Raw genomic sequence first — 15,264 nt, 5'->3', positions numbered from 1 at the left:
GTGATGGACAGGCACCCAGGCCAATAGCCATTAGAAAACCTTGAAGCCTGCCCAACGATTGTGGGCAGGAGGCGGTTTCTCATTTGTTGGGGCGTGTACGTGTATGTGTGTGTGAGTGCGTGTGTGTGTGTGTGTGTGTGTGTAGGGGGGCTGAGGGAATACGTGGGGGCGAAACCGAACCGGCCATGGCAGCTGCAGAAGAGGAGGACGGGGGCCCTGAAGGACCAAACCGCGAGCGGGGCGGGGCAGGCGCGACCTTCGAATGTAATATATGTTTGGAGACCGCTCGGGAAGCTGTGGTCAGTGTGTGTGGCCACCTGTATTGGTGAGAGTCTGGGACCGGAGCAGAAGGCGGTGGGGTTCATCTCTACAGTGGGGAGGCCGGGAGGGAGGGACCATACACCCATACAAATAATCGGAGGGCACATCGCCTACGGGAGACCTTAGGTCTTGGCTGGTTTGTGTGGGTGGGAGGATCGCGTCTACAACAGAGATGTCTGGAAAGGAGGGTCCTAGAAATTAGGAACTGGTGCGTGTGGGATGTGTTATAAGGGATGGGACCCTGGACCTCGGCGCCTTCATCTGTGCTCCACCCTGTGCAAGTGAGACCGGAGCCACCTTACCCCAGGGAAGTTGGACTTTTCTAAGCTGTATAGATAAAAACAGAAGAGAGTCAAAAGGTTAGGGGAGGCACATATCACTTGAGTAGTTGACCCAGGGACGGTGTGGGCCCACGTTCAAGTGATATGTGGGAAGAGGGACGAACTGGGACAATGTGGAGGGGCATGATTGATCGTGGAAATAGAAGCTTTAATGAGGGTTGAAGGAGGAAAAAGAGCAGTGGGAGAATGTGCTTGTGAAGAGGGTTTGGTCTGGCCAGGATGGGGACAAGAATAGGTTGGAGTTGAAAAAGGAGACCTGGAATGGAGTGTGTTGAAGAGAATTGGAAAGGCAGAGAAGGGAAGGGAGTGGAGAGAGAAAGAGAGAGAAGGGGAGAGAAGGTTGAAAGTGTTGAGGGTCGATGGAAGGAACTCTAGATGTTGGAAGATCAGAAAAGTAGGAAGGCCAGGTTAGCTGGTATGGTAGAGGTTGCAAAAAATGTGAAGGGTAGAAGGTAATACCTGGGAAGAGGACTGAGGTGGGATTCTGTTAAGTTTGGGGTCAGTAACTCTGTCTTGTAACTGAAATTTGACCTTTTTCCCCCCTTCCTCCATCTAGTTGGCCCTGTCTTCATCAGGTGGGTATTCAGGAGATGAAGAGGAAAATGGGGGAGGTCTGAGGAACTAAAAGACTCTCCATGTGTTTGAAACCACTTTATTTATTCCTCCTCAGTGGCTGGAGACACGACCGGACCGGCAAGAATGCCCTGTCTGCAAAGCTGGCATCAGCAGAGATAAGGTTGTCCCTCTTTATGGGCGAGGGAGCCAGAAGCCCCAGGATCCCAGGTCAGATTCCAGAATTGGTGCCCAGCGAAGCTTGAAGGCTTTGGCTGGGGGTAAGTTTTGGGAGAGGAGATGCCCTGTTGACAATCTTTTCCCTTTCAGATTGAAAACTCCACCCCGTCCTCAGGGCCAGCGACCAGCTCCTGAGAGCAGAGGGGTGAGAGGAGTTTTGTTTGTTTTTTGTCCAGTTGTGTACTTTCCATGCCAAAGATGTGCCAGCTTTCCTGACTTTCTCTGCCTCTCTAGGGATTTCAACCGTTTGGTGATACCGGGGGCTTTCACTTCTCATTTGGTGTTGGTGCTTTTCCCTTTGGCTTTTTTACCACCGTCTTCAATACCCATGAGCCTTTCCGCAGGGGCGCAGGTAAGAATCTTTCCTTAGCTCCTACCAAGGAGTCCTCTCCCAGCCCCTTGCCTAGTCTACCAGTGTGATCGTTCCAACATCTTTTTCCCTTTCTCCTACAGGTGTGGATTTGGGACAGGGTCACCCAGTCTCCAGTTGGCAGGATTCCCTCTTCCTGTTTCTTGCCATCTTCTTCTTTTTCTGGCTGCTCAGTATTTGAGCTGTGTCTCCATCCTGCCCACCTCCAGCCAGAGGAGAATCAGTATTGGGGGTCCCTACTGACCCCTCCTTATTTCTGAACACCCTTTCCTCTTGTGACCCCCTCCATTTCTGCTGGCTAAGGTCAACCCTGGCCACTCTCTAGGAGGTCATAGAGAGGAGTCACATCTGTGCATAGGAAGGGAAAGCCAGCTGCTCTGAGCTGCTCTGAATTCTTGCTGGAATTCTCTGAATTCTTGCAATGAAACTCCAGTCCTGGGGGAGGAGGACAGACTGAAGACAGCATCCATTTCTCCTCTCTCCTAATCTTTTGTTTTCCTCCAGATTTCATGAATTGATGTTGAAAGGTGGGCAAGGCTCCCTCTGACTCTCTTCCATTCCTCCTCTTGTTGATTTAATTTAATTTTCCTCTTCCCAGTGCTTAATATGAGTTCCAACTCTTAATTGCTCCCCTCCCCTCACTACCTCCTTTATGATAAATTCAATAAAAAAGATGAAATGTATCGATGGGAACTCTTTCCCCAGTTCTCCCTTCCTTCTTTCTTTCCAGAACAGGCTCCTCTTCTCCCCAGCTTGAGTAGATGTTTGGTATGGTGTGGGAAGCGTAGGGATGAGCCCCTCTCCTTCAGGGATCTCAGGACAGGGATTAAGTTGTCTCTTTCCCTCTTACACAAACACACAAACACACATGGCACCATGTGTCAAGTGTTTACTCAGCACAGTTCGTGGAGAGGTCTGGTTGTGGAACAAAGTGTGGCAAGGTGGGGAGGAACATTTTACAGGAGAGAGATGGTTAGGGACCAGTCCAGTGCAAAGGAGCTAATGGGTGGGTTTCTTCCTAGGGGTCCCTTAAGGCCCTCCTCCACCACTCTCTGCTGCGTCTGGCTCCTCTGACTGATTCAGCTCTGCACGTTCTTCCTCCTCTTCTTGGTTTTCTGGGGCCTTTCTGAGGAGGAGGATTAAGGAAAATTCTGCACATGGCACATGATTCCTAGCATTCTGTCATTCCATCCCCCACCCCGTGTATTTGCCGTCTGGAAGCCCCTTGTCAGGAGTCTTTTTTTCCACTCACCTCTCCTCTCCTCGATGTTGCCGTTTTCGCCACATGATGGCCCCAATGAGCAGGGCGGCTAGTCCCAGGCCTCCCAGGATCCCCAGGGCCAGGGCTAGAGTTCCCAGCCCTGACCCACCCACAGAGCCTGTAGGGAGATGCAGACAATTGAGGAAACAGTCCCACCAACTCACCATGCCTTTCCTGTTGACCATACCCACAGTCACACGGCAGGGCTATCTGTTCCTCTGACTTTAATCCAGTCCCTCACCTGCAGCTCGCCCCTCCTCTCCTGTTTCTGGAAGACAAAGTCCAAGCAAATCAGAAAGGTACACTTCAGTTTGGGAGAGGAGCCCCAATGGAGTCTCCCTTCAGTTCAGCAAGGAGAGACTGGGCTGGTCATTTGGAAGGATTTGGATGGGTCAAAGGAGGCTCTGACTGGGAAAGAGAGGGTGGCCCTTGGGGAATCCTATTAAAATGGGGTAGGGAGTTGGAGCCTGCTGTGTTGCTCAGTCCAGTTCCAGGGTCCTTGGATTTAAAGAAGAGGCCTCACCTATGACGACGTTGACAGCAGGGCTTTCCTTAGCCCCTTGACTGGGATGGGTGGCCACACAGCTGTAGGTCCCTTCATCCTGAGGCCCTACCTCAGGGATGAGAAGCACAGGGCTGAGGGGCAGGGGCAGGGGTATTCCCTGGTAAGGAAAGGGGGAGAGGAAACTATTATCAAACTCCTATTCACATGTCCCATGCTTTTGGTTTTGTCTCCACAGCCTCAGATACCCCCTGTCTTCCATCTTAGCTCCTTGCCCACCTTTCCCTCCATTCCCAGGTAGCAGTTACAGTTCTCCCCCACTTCCCAGACCCTCCATGGCACTCACATTCTTTATCCAGTGGATCTGAGAAGGGGGCTGTGCAGGGGCTTCACAGGTGAGGGTCACCGTCCCACCTTGAGATACTACTCCACCTTCTGGCTCGATCAACAGTTGGACTTCCAGTGGTACAGACTCTGGAGGTGGGCAGGGGGGTGATCAATACAATACACCTAGGAATGGCCCTGGGCTATACCCGTGGACTTCAGTCTTCCTTGCCCAAAGGGCACATTTCCTAAGTGTGTTCACCTGAACTTGGAATCCTCCCACTCCTCACAATGGGCTGGATGGGAGCTGTGTTCAAAGCCCGGTGCCGAGGAAGAGCTGGGCTGAAGCTACAGAAGAAGGTGGGGCCAGCAGCATCTCCCTGGGCCAGGGTCACTATTAGCTCTGATTGGAGTGTAAAGAGCCCTGACTCAGGGTGTCTTCTGGTCTCTTCTTTCACCAAGACTCCTGTGGTAGGAGAAAGACAAGATGAGACACCCAGGTGGTTATGGGAACAAGATCAGGAAGCAGCAATGGCAGGGGTCTGGGGAAAGTGGGGGGTACCTTTTCCATCAGGAATCAGGGGTTTCCCATCCAAGTGCCAGCTAAGAGTTCCCGCAGGGTAGCTTCCCTCAGACACGCAGGTCCCCACCTGGGGAAAGAGTGGTATGCACATCCTTTAAAAATGCAAGATGCCTTGGGCTGGGAATATGGCTTAGTGGTAGAGTGCTTGCCTAGCATGCATGAAGCCCTGGGTTTGATTCCTCAGTACCACAGAAACAGAAAAAGCCAGCAATGGCGCTGTCACTCAAGTGTTAAGAGTGCTAGCCTTAAGTAAAGGAAGCTCAGGGATAGTACCCAGGCCCTGAGTTCAAACCCAGGACTGGCAAAAAAAAAAAAAAAAAAAAGGTAAGATGCCATACAGGTACACAGTTGCATTCACAGGACCACTTATGACTCCCCCTTCCCCCACACTATCCGCTACCTTAGTGGGGACACCGACTGTGAGTTCAGAGGCAGGATCTACAATTTCTGGCTTCCCAGGAATCTCTGATGGAGGGAAAAATTCAGTTAAAGGCCAGATCTTTGGAGATCCTCACACAGCAAGTGTGAGAAGAGTCAGAGGTCCTCCTTCACACACGGGGTCCTAGGAGTCAAGGGCTTGGGGTGGGGGTGAGTAAAAGCCTTTCCCTAGATGAGAGGTGGGGCTTGGCTAAAGCTCTGGAACCCTTACCATAGACTCGGACCCGGTAGTTGGACTTGGCCTCCTTCCCACGCCTGCTCATTGCTCTGCACCTGAAAGTTCCCTCATCCTGGATTCCAACAGCTGGAAGGAGGAGGGAGCCATTGGGAAGGACTCGAGCCACACTTTCCCAGGGACTTCCCTGGGGAGAGAGGACCTTCCAAGCTTCTGTCCGGCCTGTGTTCTAGAGACATGAAGGAGAAAAGCATAAGATTTCCAAGTCCTCTGGGAAAGGACGGCTCAGGCAGGATGGTGGGGACCATCACAGGTCCAGCTTCGAATTTGGGAAGCTGTTACAGGAGCCCTTACCAGCTTCCATTCCAGCTGCTGGGGTGGTTTCCTGGGTGCTCCTCTACAGTTCAGCACCAGTGGCTCCCCGATGTGGGCTGTGATGTTTTGACCACCTACTACTGACCCTGAGAGAGAAGATGGCAGTTGAGGAATTGGAGGGGAGATGAGAACTAAAGAAATCAGGGGCAGAGTGAGTGAGGTAGCTTGAAAGGTCGTGCCCAGGTCTAGGAAATTCTAGATTTGGGGGCAGAAGGGTCCTGGAGGCAGTATTTTCTGCAGGGAAGATTAGTGGGGCTGGGGAGTGGCTCACCCCACAGACCAAGGATTAGCACCCAGGCTCCAGCCGCTGTCCCTGCCGCCATCCTGTTTCCTTCCCAGGCTCCTGGCTCTGTCTGCCACTTTCCCCAATGTGGCTACTTCCCTACATGGGGCTTGCCCCCTCTCCTGGTCTTGTCAGTCACAGGGAATGCTAGGAATTCATGCCTCCTGAACAAGAGTCCTTCAGGTACTAGAAGAAATCTCACCCCACCCTTGGGCGCTACCAGTCTCTGGGCACAGCCACTTCGCTGGGGGCGGGGAGTACACTTTCTAGGGTCTCATTCCAAGTCTTCAGCCATGTTCCACCAATCCCACTCTGAGGGCTGCCTGGAACCCCACCATGATTGGGAAAGGATGCTAAGAGGATATGGGCTGATGTCCCCGGGGGTGGACACAGGGAGTTGGCAATAAAGAGCAAAGCTGGGAGGACAAAGCAGAAGGAACCTGTTTGAGGCTTTTTAGAAAAAAAAAAAGGTATATTCCTTGGAGATGAAAAAAAAACTAAACCCAGGAAAAAAGAAATTTCTTTATTTAAAACTGCATTTTCTTTTCTGTGAAACTACAAGTTTACAAGTGAGGAGAGAACTGCCCCCCTGCCCCTGGCCCGTGCCTCCCCCCCCCACCCCCCACCCCCCCATCACACTCCCAATCTGTCCCCCAATCCTGCTCGGACCCTTGATGGGGATGGGTTCCCCATTATGACAGTCCTTTTAAATCCTGAGGATCTTTGAGGGGATCAGAAAGAAGGGTTCAGGGCTGAGGATGGGAGAATGTTTTTACCGTCAACACTTTTTGTGACCTCCCTCCTCTCCCCATTCCCTTGATTTTGGCGTGAGGATAAAAGATTCTGTTCCCCCCCTCCCCTGGGAGAAACTGAGGGAGATACATATATAAGCACCTGACCCATACTTAGCATATTTGGCAAGAACCCACTCCCCATTCTCCTCCAATCTGTAAATAGTTAAAAACCAAAAAAGATACATTATACAGGGAAGGTGGGATCTATCTTTGATTTCTTCAAAATGACTGAATCCAGCTTTGCCTAGGAGTTGTGGAAAGAGGGGGGATAGGAGGCCAGCAGATAAAGCTCTTCCACACCAAATGCAGCAGAAACTTGTCTATACAAGCAAAGAACATCTTAGTGACTTCAGGAGTGGGTGGCTTGGTGTCCTGCAAAATTCACTTCCTGATGGGCAGGCCCAGAGCTAGGCGGGCCTCTCTACTAGTTCTGTTTAATCCTTTTTCTCTTACCAGAACCCCTTTGGCTATCACCTCTACAATGGGAAAGCAAGAAATAAAAAAATAATTCAGTATGTTTATATATTTATAAAGACAAACAACAAAAAAGCCCCACCAAACCCTACTTCCCCAAACTAAATTAAAAAAAAAAAAAAAAACAGATGGATCCCAGGGTTTGTTCTTTTTTTTTTTTCCTTTCTAAAAAACAAACGAACAAAAAAAAACTTCAACCCCAAAGCCCAGTCAACAATTTCCTAAAGTAGCAGAAACTCCCTCCGAGGTAGATATCTGAGTCAGACACTCTTGTCCACCGAGCGATTCTATTGGTTTAAGATGAGCTGCGTATGAGGTAATAAAGCCGTCTGGAGGGGCCAAGGGGTAGGGGATACACGGGGGGCGTGGCCCATGTTCTCTGTCCAGAAGTCCAGTCCCCATTTTTGGCATCTCTGGGTTGGGTAGGGCTGACGTCTCCAGATTCCACAGCATGTAAGTGGGGCGGGGAAGGGAAAGTGGGGGAGCCCAGAGAGACAAACAATAGTTGTATTTGCATATGTGTGTATACATGTGTGTGCACGCATGAGAAAAAAATGAGTGGGGGAGAAAAAGATCTGAGAAGTAGGTGTGTGCGTTTTTCTGTGTAAGAGAATAAAGGAAATAAAAAAAGGTCAAAAAAAAAGGAAAAAATGGGGGGGGGGAGACAGACTCCATCCTCCCCCCGGCTTCAGGACCCCATTCTCCCTGCCATGTTAGTCAGCACCCCCAGCACTGAGAGTCTATGGTTGGAGAAGGGACGACCCATTCGCCCCTCTGTTTTGTGCTTCTCCTGTTTGGGGTCTGTCATCTGGATGCCTGGGTCCTCTTCAAGAGTCGCCTTCTGGGAGCCCCCACCCCTGTGACCCTGAGGGGTGAGATCAGTTGGAGGTGTCGGAGTGAACACTCCCTGGTCCCTCTGTTGGGGATGTCACCGAGGATGGGGTCACAGCTTCCTGCCAGCTGCCGTTTGCCTAGAAAAAGGGAGAGAGAGAGAGAGTAGGAGTAGGGCCCTGGGAAACCCTGTGGGGGCAAATAGCACTAGGGAAAAAGTTGCCTTATCTTGATGAGAGCTGGAGACCACAAGGCTTCAGGATCCACTCACCCTCATTTCTCGAGGACTGTACATCTGGCCCGCTCCTAGGTTATCCCCGTAGCCCCCTGGCCCCATCGAGTGTCGGAGTGATTCCACCTGCAGGCCACAGAGGAAGGTGTGATGGTGAGGAAATGACTCAAAAAGAGTCTTCTATCCCAAGGGGGGAAAAGGGAGTCCAGGAGGAAAGACCTACTCAAGCCATGGGGCACCTAACCTGGGAAGCAGAATAGGAATCTCCATTGAGCCCGGGCATCCCCAGAAACATGTCTCCGGATCCTGAGAGATTGAAAGAGCCGCCAGAGCCTTGGAGAAACAGAGAAGGAATTAGGAGAGAGTACCAGGGAGCCTGAGTTGGCAGATAGACACAATCCTCATGTTGCAGAAAACCCTGGGAACTAGTTCTGCAGGAATGCATGTGGATTATACACAAATCACCGATGAAACAACCTTCCCAGCTGGGCATGGTGGTATATGCCCGAAATCCCAGTACTAAGAAGCTGAGATAGGAAGATCTGAGTTCAAAACCAGCCTCGACTGCATAGGGAGTTCTTAGGTCAACCTGGACCACATAGTGAGACCCCGTCTTATAAAACCAAATCAAACCAAATCAAGTGGAGACATACCCACACTCAGAAAAAGCAAGCTGTTCTAGAACTTCTAGATACCCGCTGGGAGGAAGGCAAAAGAAATTTCACTAGAGTGACCTCTGACCCTGACACGATCACCCATCTTAGCATGGACCTTCTAACCCCCAAAAGTCTCTCTGCTATGATCCTGCCTAGACAGGAAATGGGAACAAAGGCAGGAACTGCGTATAATAGCTAGCCGTGGTGGCAGTGAGCTCCACCTGCAGAAGAAGGGGGTGTTGGGGAGCTGGTGCGGCTGTGGCCCCCCTGGGCGACTGACACAGCTGTCTTGACAGCATAGATGTTGGCTTCCTCTTGGAACTTTCCAATATTTTTCTTATACCGAATCCGCTTGTTGCCAAACCAATTGGAAACCTGTAGGGTGTTGGGTAGAGAGGGTCAGGTGGAAAAATTTCCTACGAAAGCCCCTCACTGAATGGCATCTGAGAGCTTTCTGTCCCCAAACACCTTCTCTCCAAACCCTCACAATACCTGAGAGACGGTAATGCCACATTTCTTGGCGAGCTCCTCCTTAGCCTCCTCACTAGGATATGGGTTACTCAGATGGGAGTAGAAATACTCATTCAGGACCTCAGTGGCCTGTTTGCTAAAGTTACGGCGTTTTCGTCTGCAGAGGAAGGAGGTGGCAGGGAGAGAATGTTGGTGTCCTATTGGGAAACTCCAGGGGACACCATTGTCACTGAGTACCATGTTGTACAACCTGGCAGCCTAGAGGCTTGGAGAGGAATAAGAAGACTGGTTTAATCTGGATCCCTGGACCCCACCTGGCATCCAGGAAGCGGGAACGCAGGATCATAACTGCCTCGCAGGTGCTCTGCTTGAGCTGCATCTGGATGGCGCTGAACTTCCGATGGATGATGCTCACCATTCGCTCCATCTCTTTGGGGGCCACAGGCCGTGTGCGACTCTGCTCCCGCAGCAGGTTCATGACATGGGTTGTGAACTCGTTACATGCCTGTATTGGAAAAAAGAGGGAAGGTGGGCTGGAGAAGAGGACCTCTTTGGTCTTGAGATTCCCTTCAAAGGGCCTCTTCTTCCACCTACTCTGGTCTCCTCTCCTCACCTGCTCATACTTCTCCAGCTCTGAGTGGTAGATGTGGCGGATCTGCGCAAGCTTGCTGCGATAGTCCGAGTGTTCGATGGAGTTGTCAGGGGACACGCCGCCCCCAGAGGCTGCAGCCGCTGCTGCTGCAGCTGCTGAGCCCCCACCCTTCTCAGGCCCAGCCACACCCTCTGCCAGAAGCATGTTGTCCAAGCGCATCAGTTGTGGGTCCACCGGTTCCTCTTCTTGGGAGCTTCGAATGCTCAAGCCTAGCATGTAGGCAAGTGGACTTAAGACTCCATCCAGCCTCCCCTCCTCCACCAGCCAACCAGGACCCCTCACCCAGAGCTCAGTTTTCCTGGTGTTTTTGTTTTTTTTTTTTTAATTTATTTTTTTGTCTGTTGTGGGGCCTGAACTCTGGGCGTGGGCGCTGTCCCTCAGCTCTTCAGCTCAAGGCTAGTGCTCTACCACTTGAGCCACAGCGCCACTTCCAGCTTTTTTTGCTTATGTGGTGCTGAGGAATCGAACCCAGGCCCTCTTGCATGCAAGGCAAGCGCTCTACCACTGAGCCACCTTCCCAGCCCTTAGTGGCTTTTAGAGACCCTCGTTTTCCAATACTTGATTCCCCTTTCCCTTTTAGCCATCTCCTTGGGCCCCCACTTTCCTCAAGGCTCCATGTTGTCAAACTCTTAAGCCCTACAGTGAACAGAGTTGTGTCCCTAGAAGTTGAAGAATCAAAGAGGGAAAACACATACCCGTTTTCTCCTTGATTTCACACAGGACACTAAAGAGAGCAGGCTTCATTCGGTGGCAGTTTAGGGCGTGTTTCCTTGGGAGAAATGGGAGTGGGGAAAGAGAAAAGTTCATGAGAAGCAGTGTGTGTGTGTGTGTGTGTGTGTGTGTGTGTGTGTGGAGGGTGGGGAACAGAGGCCTACGAAGGTCTAAGAGGGGAGCCTGGGAACAGAAGGAGAGGCATCTGTGGAGTGAAAAAGCAGGTTTGCGATGGAGCTGGGGTGTGATTCAGCTCGCATAATGGGAAGATACAAGCAAGGTACAGGGAGCAGGCTTATAGGCACCATGGGGTGGGCTGGGGTCTTTGGAAGGCATAGGGTCCAGGAAAGGTATTGAGGGGGGATTTAGGGGTGACTCGAGAAATGAGAGTGACTGAGTAGGCTTAGGAAAAATAGAGATGGAGGTTGAGGTGGACAAGAGTCAGTTTGAGGTGGCAGAGGGCTAGGGGTGCTGGGCTAAACAGAGAGTTGAGTACAGGAAAGGGGATGGGGTATATGAGGACCTTGAAGACCTGGGCCAGGGGTTGTGAGGAATGCTAGGACCTCTGGGGTGGAACACAGAGGCCCCAGCTCTGGAGAGAATGGGTTGGGCTGGGTGGAGAGCCCGGGACAGACAGAATTGCCCAAGAACAGTTTCTAAGTCTGGGAGCCAGAAGGAAGCTCTGAAGATGGGGCTGGTGCGGGGAGTGTAGGGGTCAGCAAGAGGTGAGGAGGGGAGGGAGACCACCTGGGGTGGCTTCGGTGGAGGTTTCAGGGTGGGGGAGCTTTTGAGAGGGAGCCCTAAAGTGGAGGTTTCCCGAGCTGAGGCGAGAGCAGAGCTGTAGAAACCTGGAGGGGAGAGGGGTTACTCCCAGAAGACTCAGAGCTTGTGAATGGGGGGGGGTCTGTGTGGGGGTCCGGGATGGGGGCACTCACTTGGCCTGGGCCTCGTCCAGGCTCTGGTCGGTGATGGTCATTATCTGCTGCAGTATGTCCCCGATGTCTTGCTTCCCTCGGCCTCCCGGGACCCCCCCCGTTACCCCCACCGGGGTCTCCGCCACCGGGAGGTTCGCCAGGACCCCCGGGCTCCCCACCCACCAATCCCAGGCCCCCCCGGCCTCCGCCTGGAGGGGGCGGCCCCAGCAGCCGCTCGTCCATAGCTGGGGGGGGGGCCCTGAGGCCCCCTCCCTGCTCCGCCCCTCCCCCCGCCCGGTTACGTCCCCCCCCCCCCAAACTCGCCGGGGCCGCGGCTCCCTCCGCCCCAGCCCCCGCCCGTCTCCTCCCCTCCCGGCTCCCCCGGGGTTCACCCCGGCACTGGGGGGAGACCTCAGGTACCGGCTGGGCCCCCCACAGGAGACCCCGGCCCCCGGCGGCGGAGAAAATGGAGCCGGAGAGAGAGAGAGAGGGAGAGACAGAGGAGGCCCAAGCGGGGGTGTGTGTGCGAGAGGGAGGAGGGAGGAGGGGGAGGGGGAGCGAGGGAGGGAGGCGGGGGGAGGGGAGCCGGGGAGGAAGGGGAGGGCAGAGAGAGGAGGAACAGGGAGGAGCCGGGGGCGGGGAGAGACACAGCAACAGAGGAACCGAGACGGGTGGAGGAGGGGAGCGGGGCGTGGGGCGCGGGGCCGGAGGCGGAGAAACGGGAAGGCCCGGGAGCTGGACTCGGGGGTCCCGGGACCGGGGCTGGGGTAGGGCCGTCGGGGGGTGGGGGGGTCCTGCCTCGGGGTTCCGGATCCTGGATCGTCGTGATGTGGACTCTGAGCTGCAGGAATGCCTGCGTTCACTGACAGCTCTGTTCATATTTCTTGTCCTAATGACTCCCCTCCCTGTTCTTCTTAATTAAAACCGGGAAAGGGGGGCTGGGGGGAGATAATTAGGGAGGTCTCCAGCCGCTGCTTAATGAGCCAGTAATTAACCAGCTAGGGAGGGGAGCTGGCCTCCGGCCAGACTGGGAAGCGAGGCGGCCTCTGGCCTCACCTTTCTACCCTCCCCCCTCTGTCCCCGCCCTCCCCCCCCTCCAGATACCAGTCTTCAGTCAGAGGGGAAACACATTTATTCATACATACGAAACAATCTGAATCTGAGCAGCTTTGGGGAGGAAGGGTGGGAAGGGCTAAAGGTCCATTCAAAACCTCTAGGACCCTCAGCCTTGGGGCTGGTGGTGTGTGCTGGTGGCAGGGCTTGTCTTAAATCTCCCTTCCCGGTGTCTACTCTCTATTTTGCCTACTCGATTTCTTCTTGCTGGGAAGGAGGGTAGGTAGCCTTTGCTTCCCAGGAGCCTGATCCCTCACACCCTGGCCTGGAACTGATAGCTCAGGATCAGAGAGTCACAGCCATTCCCAGAGCTCCCCTGGCTGGGGGCCTCTTCTTTCCTTTAAGCTCCAGTGTCTAGAGGAAGGAGTTAAATGATTGTTCTACCTTACCTATTCCTAGCGTTTGAGCACTTTCACCCACTCCAGCTCCCTGGGAAGGTGCTGAGGGTCACGACTAATGCAATTTCTGCTGGGTCTTCAGTCTTAGATAGTCCTGCCAGGCAGGGTTGAGGGCATGCAGTGGGCAGCCCAGCTTTTGAGCCCTAAGTGGCAAAAAGGGGCTGATACAGGCTCAAATCTCAGCAGCTGTGTGGGGGGGGTCTGGATCTTTGCTCCTCCATTCGACCTCCACCCTGAACTCTCAGCAGCAACTCCAGGAGTTCCTGTCCCCCTGGGGGTAGGGGAGGCTCTGATCGCTGGGCTTCCATCCGCTGGCACTGGAGGAAGGGAGAGGAAAGCATTGGTAAGGTGCCCTGGAGTGCTGGGTTAGGAATCAGGGCTTGTATGGGGCACAGATATGAGAGATCAAGAGGCATGGGTTTTGCCTTTTTGGGATGTCTCACCTGGTGACTGAGGATGGTACTATAGAGCTGTTCTTTGTCCTCAAGAGGCCGGGGTGGGGCTGGAGCTAGGCTTTGGGGGCTCTGGGGAGTGTGGAAGTTGGCTCTCTGCTCCTCTAAGCGGCGGGACTGGGCCTCAGCCACCAGGTCCAGAAGAAGCTCTGTCTGCAGAGACAGCAGGGAGGCCGAGCGGGGGCCCAGGGCTGGGGAGAGGAGGAAGGAGGGCTCTGAAACCTACAGAAGTTGACAGACAGGAGCAGTGTGGATGTGGACAGGGTGATCAGGGTTCGATCAGCCTGGGTTACAGCAGAGGGGGCGTGGTGGGTTGGAGCAGACATTGGTAATGGAGTCAAGATGTGGGCACCAAGTTTGGGGCTTCCCAGGGTAGAAGTACCTGCAAGGTGGGTCCCTCGGAGAGGAGGGGATGGAGGAGCAGATCGCCAAGGCCGAGTGGTAGAATTCAGAGTGGCCCAGCCCCTCTGTTCATCCTGCGGGTGTCCCTGTTGCCGAGATGTCCATTTCAGTCAGGCGGGAGTGGGGGTAGGCAGTGGCCCATTTCCTCAATGTTTTTGTTCCTGCTTATTGTGTCTAAGCCTTTTCAAGTCCCCTATGTCCCTCATCACAAGGTCTCTGCCTCAGGTCCTCACATTTCCTTTCTCAGTGCCAACCTCCCTACCCAGTGCCCAGCTCACCTGTTCACCAGCCTCTTCTTCCTGAGGTTCTTCCTGGGGTCTCTTGTCCTCCATCCCCTGGTGGGGAGAAGCTGAGGGGGGGAGGGGTGGCTGGGATTTGAGAGGAGGGTTAGAACTTAGGGTTCCTGAGAGGAGTAGGGGGCTGGAAGGGGTGGGGGTGAGCTGGGGGCTGGATGCCTGGGTACTGAGCAGGAAGCTGGGTTCCTGGTCAGCCCCCCCCACGGCCCCGCCCATCTCTGTCAACTTCCTCCATTCTCTTTTCCCACCCAAACAGCTTGTTTGACCTCTCTGCCTCAGGGGAACTGAGAGACTGGGAAAAAAATAATCTTGCCGCTGCAGGAGTAGTGGTGGGTCCTAGTGGGGAAGGACTCTAGCCTTCCCATCTCTAGAGTTTTATTAGCCCCCCCCCCCCCAATTTCGGCATCTGTTCCCTTCATCCCTGCCTCCCTTTCAACTCTTTTTGTCAACACAGGAACTAGCTGCACAGGAAGTGGTTTCACTCTTCAGGATCCTCCCTCCCCCAAACCAAGTCCCTTCCTCACCTAAGACCGACCCTGGTTGTAGGATTTAGCCCTTTGCAGGATTTAGCCCTTTGTAGCTTCCATCTGACTTACTGGACTGGGAGGAGCATGGGAAACAGGACTCAGACCCAGCGTGGAGTGAGTGCTCACAAATATACCTACACTGAGTCAAGACATAGTAAATATTTAGAATAATGGATATTTGGGGGGGGGGGGTCTTTAAATGGTTATCTGTCATGTAAAGGAATTCACAGGTAAATGGCTTTGGAGCATGAAATGTGATGTAGATATTTGATTCTTCTACTTTAATGCCTTATATCTTAGGCATATAAAACCTTGATGCCTCCGTTTTTGGGAGAAGAAAATGGGACTTTAAAAAATAACACCTACCTCATAGTTGGTGTGAAGATTAATTGTAATAAAGCACTTGACAAATAGGAATGATCAATAAATGGTAGTAACTTTCAGAATGCCTCCACATCTCAGGCTTAATAACAAGGCAAAAGTGTCCAGCTGAAAAGTAGATAACTTGAGATACTCTCTCCATCTTTTGCTTAAAGCCTTAGGAATCCCTTGACTGTAACTAAGTGCCCCTAGACA

At 53.1% G+C, this 15,264-nt stretch overlaps 4 protein-coding genes across 5 annotated transcripts; 1 reads left to right on the top strand and 3 right to left on the bottom strand.

The window, feature by feature from the left end:
* Positions 1–79: 79 nt before the first annotated feature.
* On the top strand, positions 80–2,507 carry Rnf5 (ring finger protein 5). Its single transcript, XM_042684428.1, has 6 exons — positions 80–325; positions 1,219–1,237; positions 1,333–1,445; positions 1,545–1,599; positions 1,689–1,806; positions 1,908–2,507. The coding sequence occupies exons 1-6, from the start codon at positions 186–188 to the stop codon at positions 2,003–2,005; spliced, it is 543 nt and encodes a 180-aa protein (XP_042540362.1). The 5' UTR covers positions 80–185; the 3' UTR covers positions 2,006–2,507.
* A 190-nt stretch (positions 2,508–2,697) lies between these two features.
* On the bottom strand, positions 2,698–6,083 carry Ager (advanced glycosylation end-product specific receptor). 2 transcript variants are annotated; one of them, XM_042684426.1, is made up of 11 exons: positions 5,754–6,083; positions 5,462–5,568; positions 5,144–5,336; positions 4,895–4,959; positions 4,474–4,561; positions 4,174–4,377; positions 3,934–4,061; positions 3,609–3,747; positions 3,327–3,353; positions 3,077–3,203; positions 2,698–2,950 (listed from the first exon to the last, which is right to left on the bottom strand). In XM_042684426.1, exons 1-11 carry the CDS (start codon positions 5,803–5,805, stop codon positions 2,854–2,856), a joined length of 1,227 nt encoding a protein of 408 aa, XP_042540360.1. In that variant the 5' UTR covers positions 5,806–6,083; the 3' UTR covers positions 2,698–2,853. The 2 variants fall into 2 exon arrangements, 1 of the variants encoding a protein (XP_042540360.1); XR_006148013.1 differs by lacking the exon at positions 3,077–3,203 and having other exon boundaries at positions 2,888–2,950; positions 3,250–3,747.
* Positions 6,084–6,273: 190 nt separating this feature from the next.
* On the bottom strand, positions 6,274–11,763 carry Pbx2 (PBX homeobox 2). The gene is given in 10 exon segments (XM_042684425.1): positions 6,274–8,004; positions 8,136–8,222; positions 8,341–8,429; positions 8,974–9,127; positions 9,245–9,380; positions 9,538–9,728; positions 9,837–10,084; positions 10,571–10,644; positions 11,522–11,622; positions 11,624–11,763. Coding segments are annotated over 10 exon segments (1,293 nt in total). The 5' UTR covers positions 11,744–11,763; the 3' UTR covers positions 6,274–7,911.
* Positions 11,764–12,614: 851 nt separating this feature from the next.
* On the bottom strand, positions 12,615–14,556 carry Gpsm3 (G protein signaling modulator 3). The gene is made up of 4 exons (XM_042684427.1): positions 14,144–14,556; positions 13,846–13,951; positions 13,455–13,654; positions 12,615–13,328 (listed from the first exon to the last, which is right to left on the bottom strand). Exons 1-4 carry the CDS (start codon positions 14,375–14,377, stop codon positions 13,191–13,193), a joined length of 678 nt encoding a protein of 225 aa, XP_042540361.1. The 5' UTR covers positions 14,378–14,556; the 3' UTR covers positions 12,615–13,190.
* Between the last annotated feature and the right edge of the window lie 708 nt (positions 14,557–15,264).

Source organism: Dipodomys spectabilis, unplaced genomic scaffold, assembly GCF_019054845.1.
Source record: "Dipodomys spectabilis isolate Male_0828 unplaced genomic scaffold, ASM1905484v1 ptg000085l, whole genome shotgun sequence".
NCBI lineage: Eukaryota > Metazoa > Chordata > Mammalia > Rodentia > Heteromyidae > Dipodomys > Dipodomys spectabilis.
The sequence above is the reverse complement of the archived record's forward strand: the minus strand, read 5'-3'. Positions and strand labels throughout refer to the sequence as shown.

Excerpts from the sequence above, each read along its gene's own strand:
- Gpsm3 (XM_042684427.1), bottom strand. The coding sequence starts at position 14,377 with ATGGGCGGGGCCGTGGGGGGGGCTGACCAGGAACCCAGCTTCCTGCTC. Across the intron at positions 13,655-13,845 it reads CCGAGGGACCCACCTTGCAG|CCCTGGGCCCCCGCTCGGCC; the intron begins GTACTTCTACCC and ends TCCTCTCCCCAG. Across the intron at positions 13,329-13,454 it reads GTACCATCCTCAGTCACCAG|TGCCAGCGGATGGAAGCCCA; the intron begins GTGAGACATCCC and ends CCCTTCCTCCAG.
- Ager (XM_042684426.1), bottom strand. The coding sequence starts at position 5,805 with ATGGCGGCAGGGACAGCGGCTGGAGCCTGGGTGCTAATCCTTGGTCTG. Across the intron at positions 5,569-5,753 it reads GCTAATCCTTGGTCTGTGGG|GGTCAGTAGTAGGTGGTCAA; the intron begins GTGAGCCACTCC and ends CTTCTCTCTCAG. Across the intron at positions 3,354-3,608 it reads TGCTGTCAACGTCGTCATAG|AAACAGGAGAGGAGGGGCGA; the intron begins GTGAGGCCTCTT and ends TTTGTCTTCCAG.
- Rnf5 (XM_042684428.1), top strand. The coding sequence starts at position 186 with ATGGCAGCTGCAGAAGAGGAGGACGGGGGCCCTGAAGGACCAAACCGC. Across the intron at positions 1,446-1,544 it reads CAGAAGCCCCAGGATCCCAG|ATTGAAAACTCCACCCCGTC; the intron begins GTCAGATTCCAG and ends TTTCCCTTTCAG. Across the intron at positions 1,600-1,688 it reads CAGCTCCTGAGAGCAGAGGG|GGATTTCAACCGTTTGGTGA; the intron begins GTGAGAGGAGTT and ends CTGCCTCTCTAG.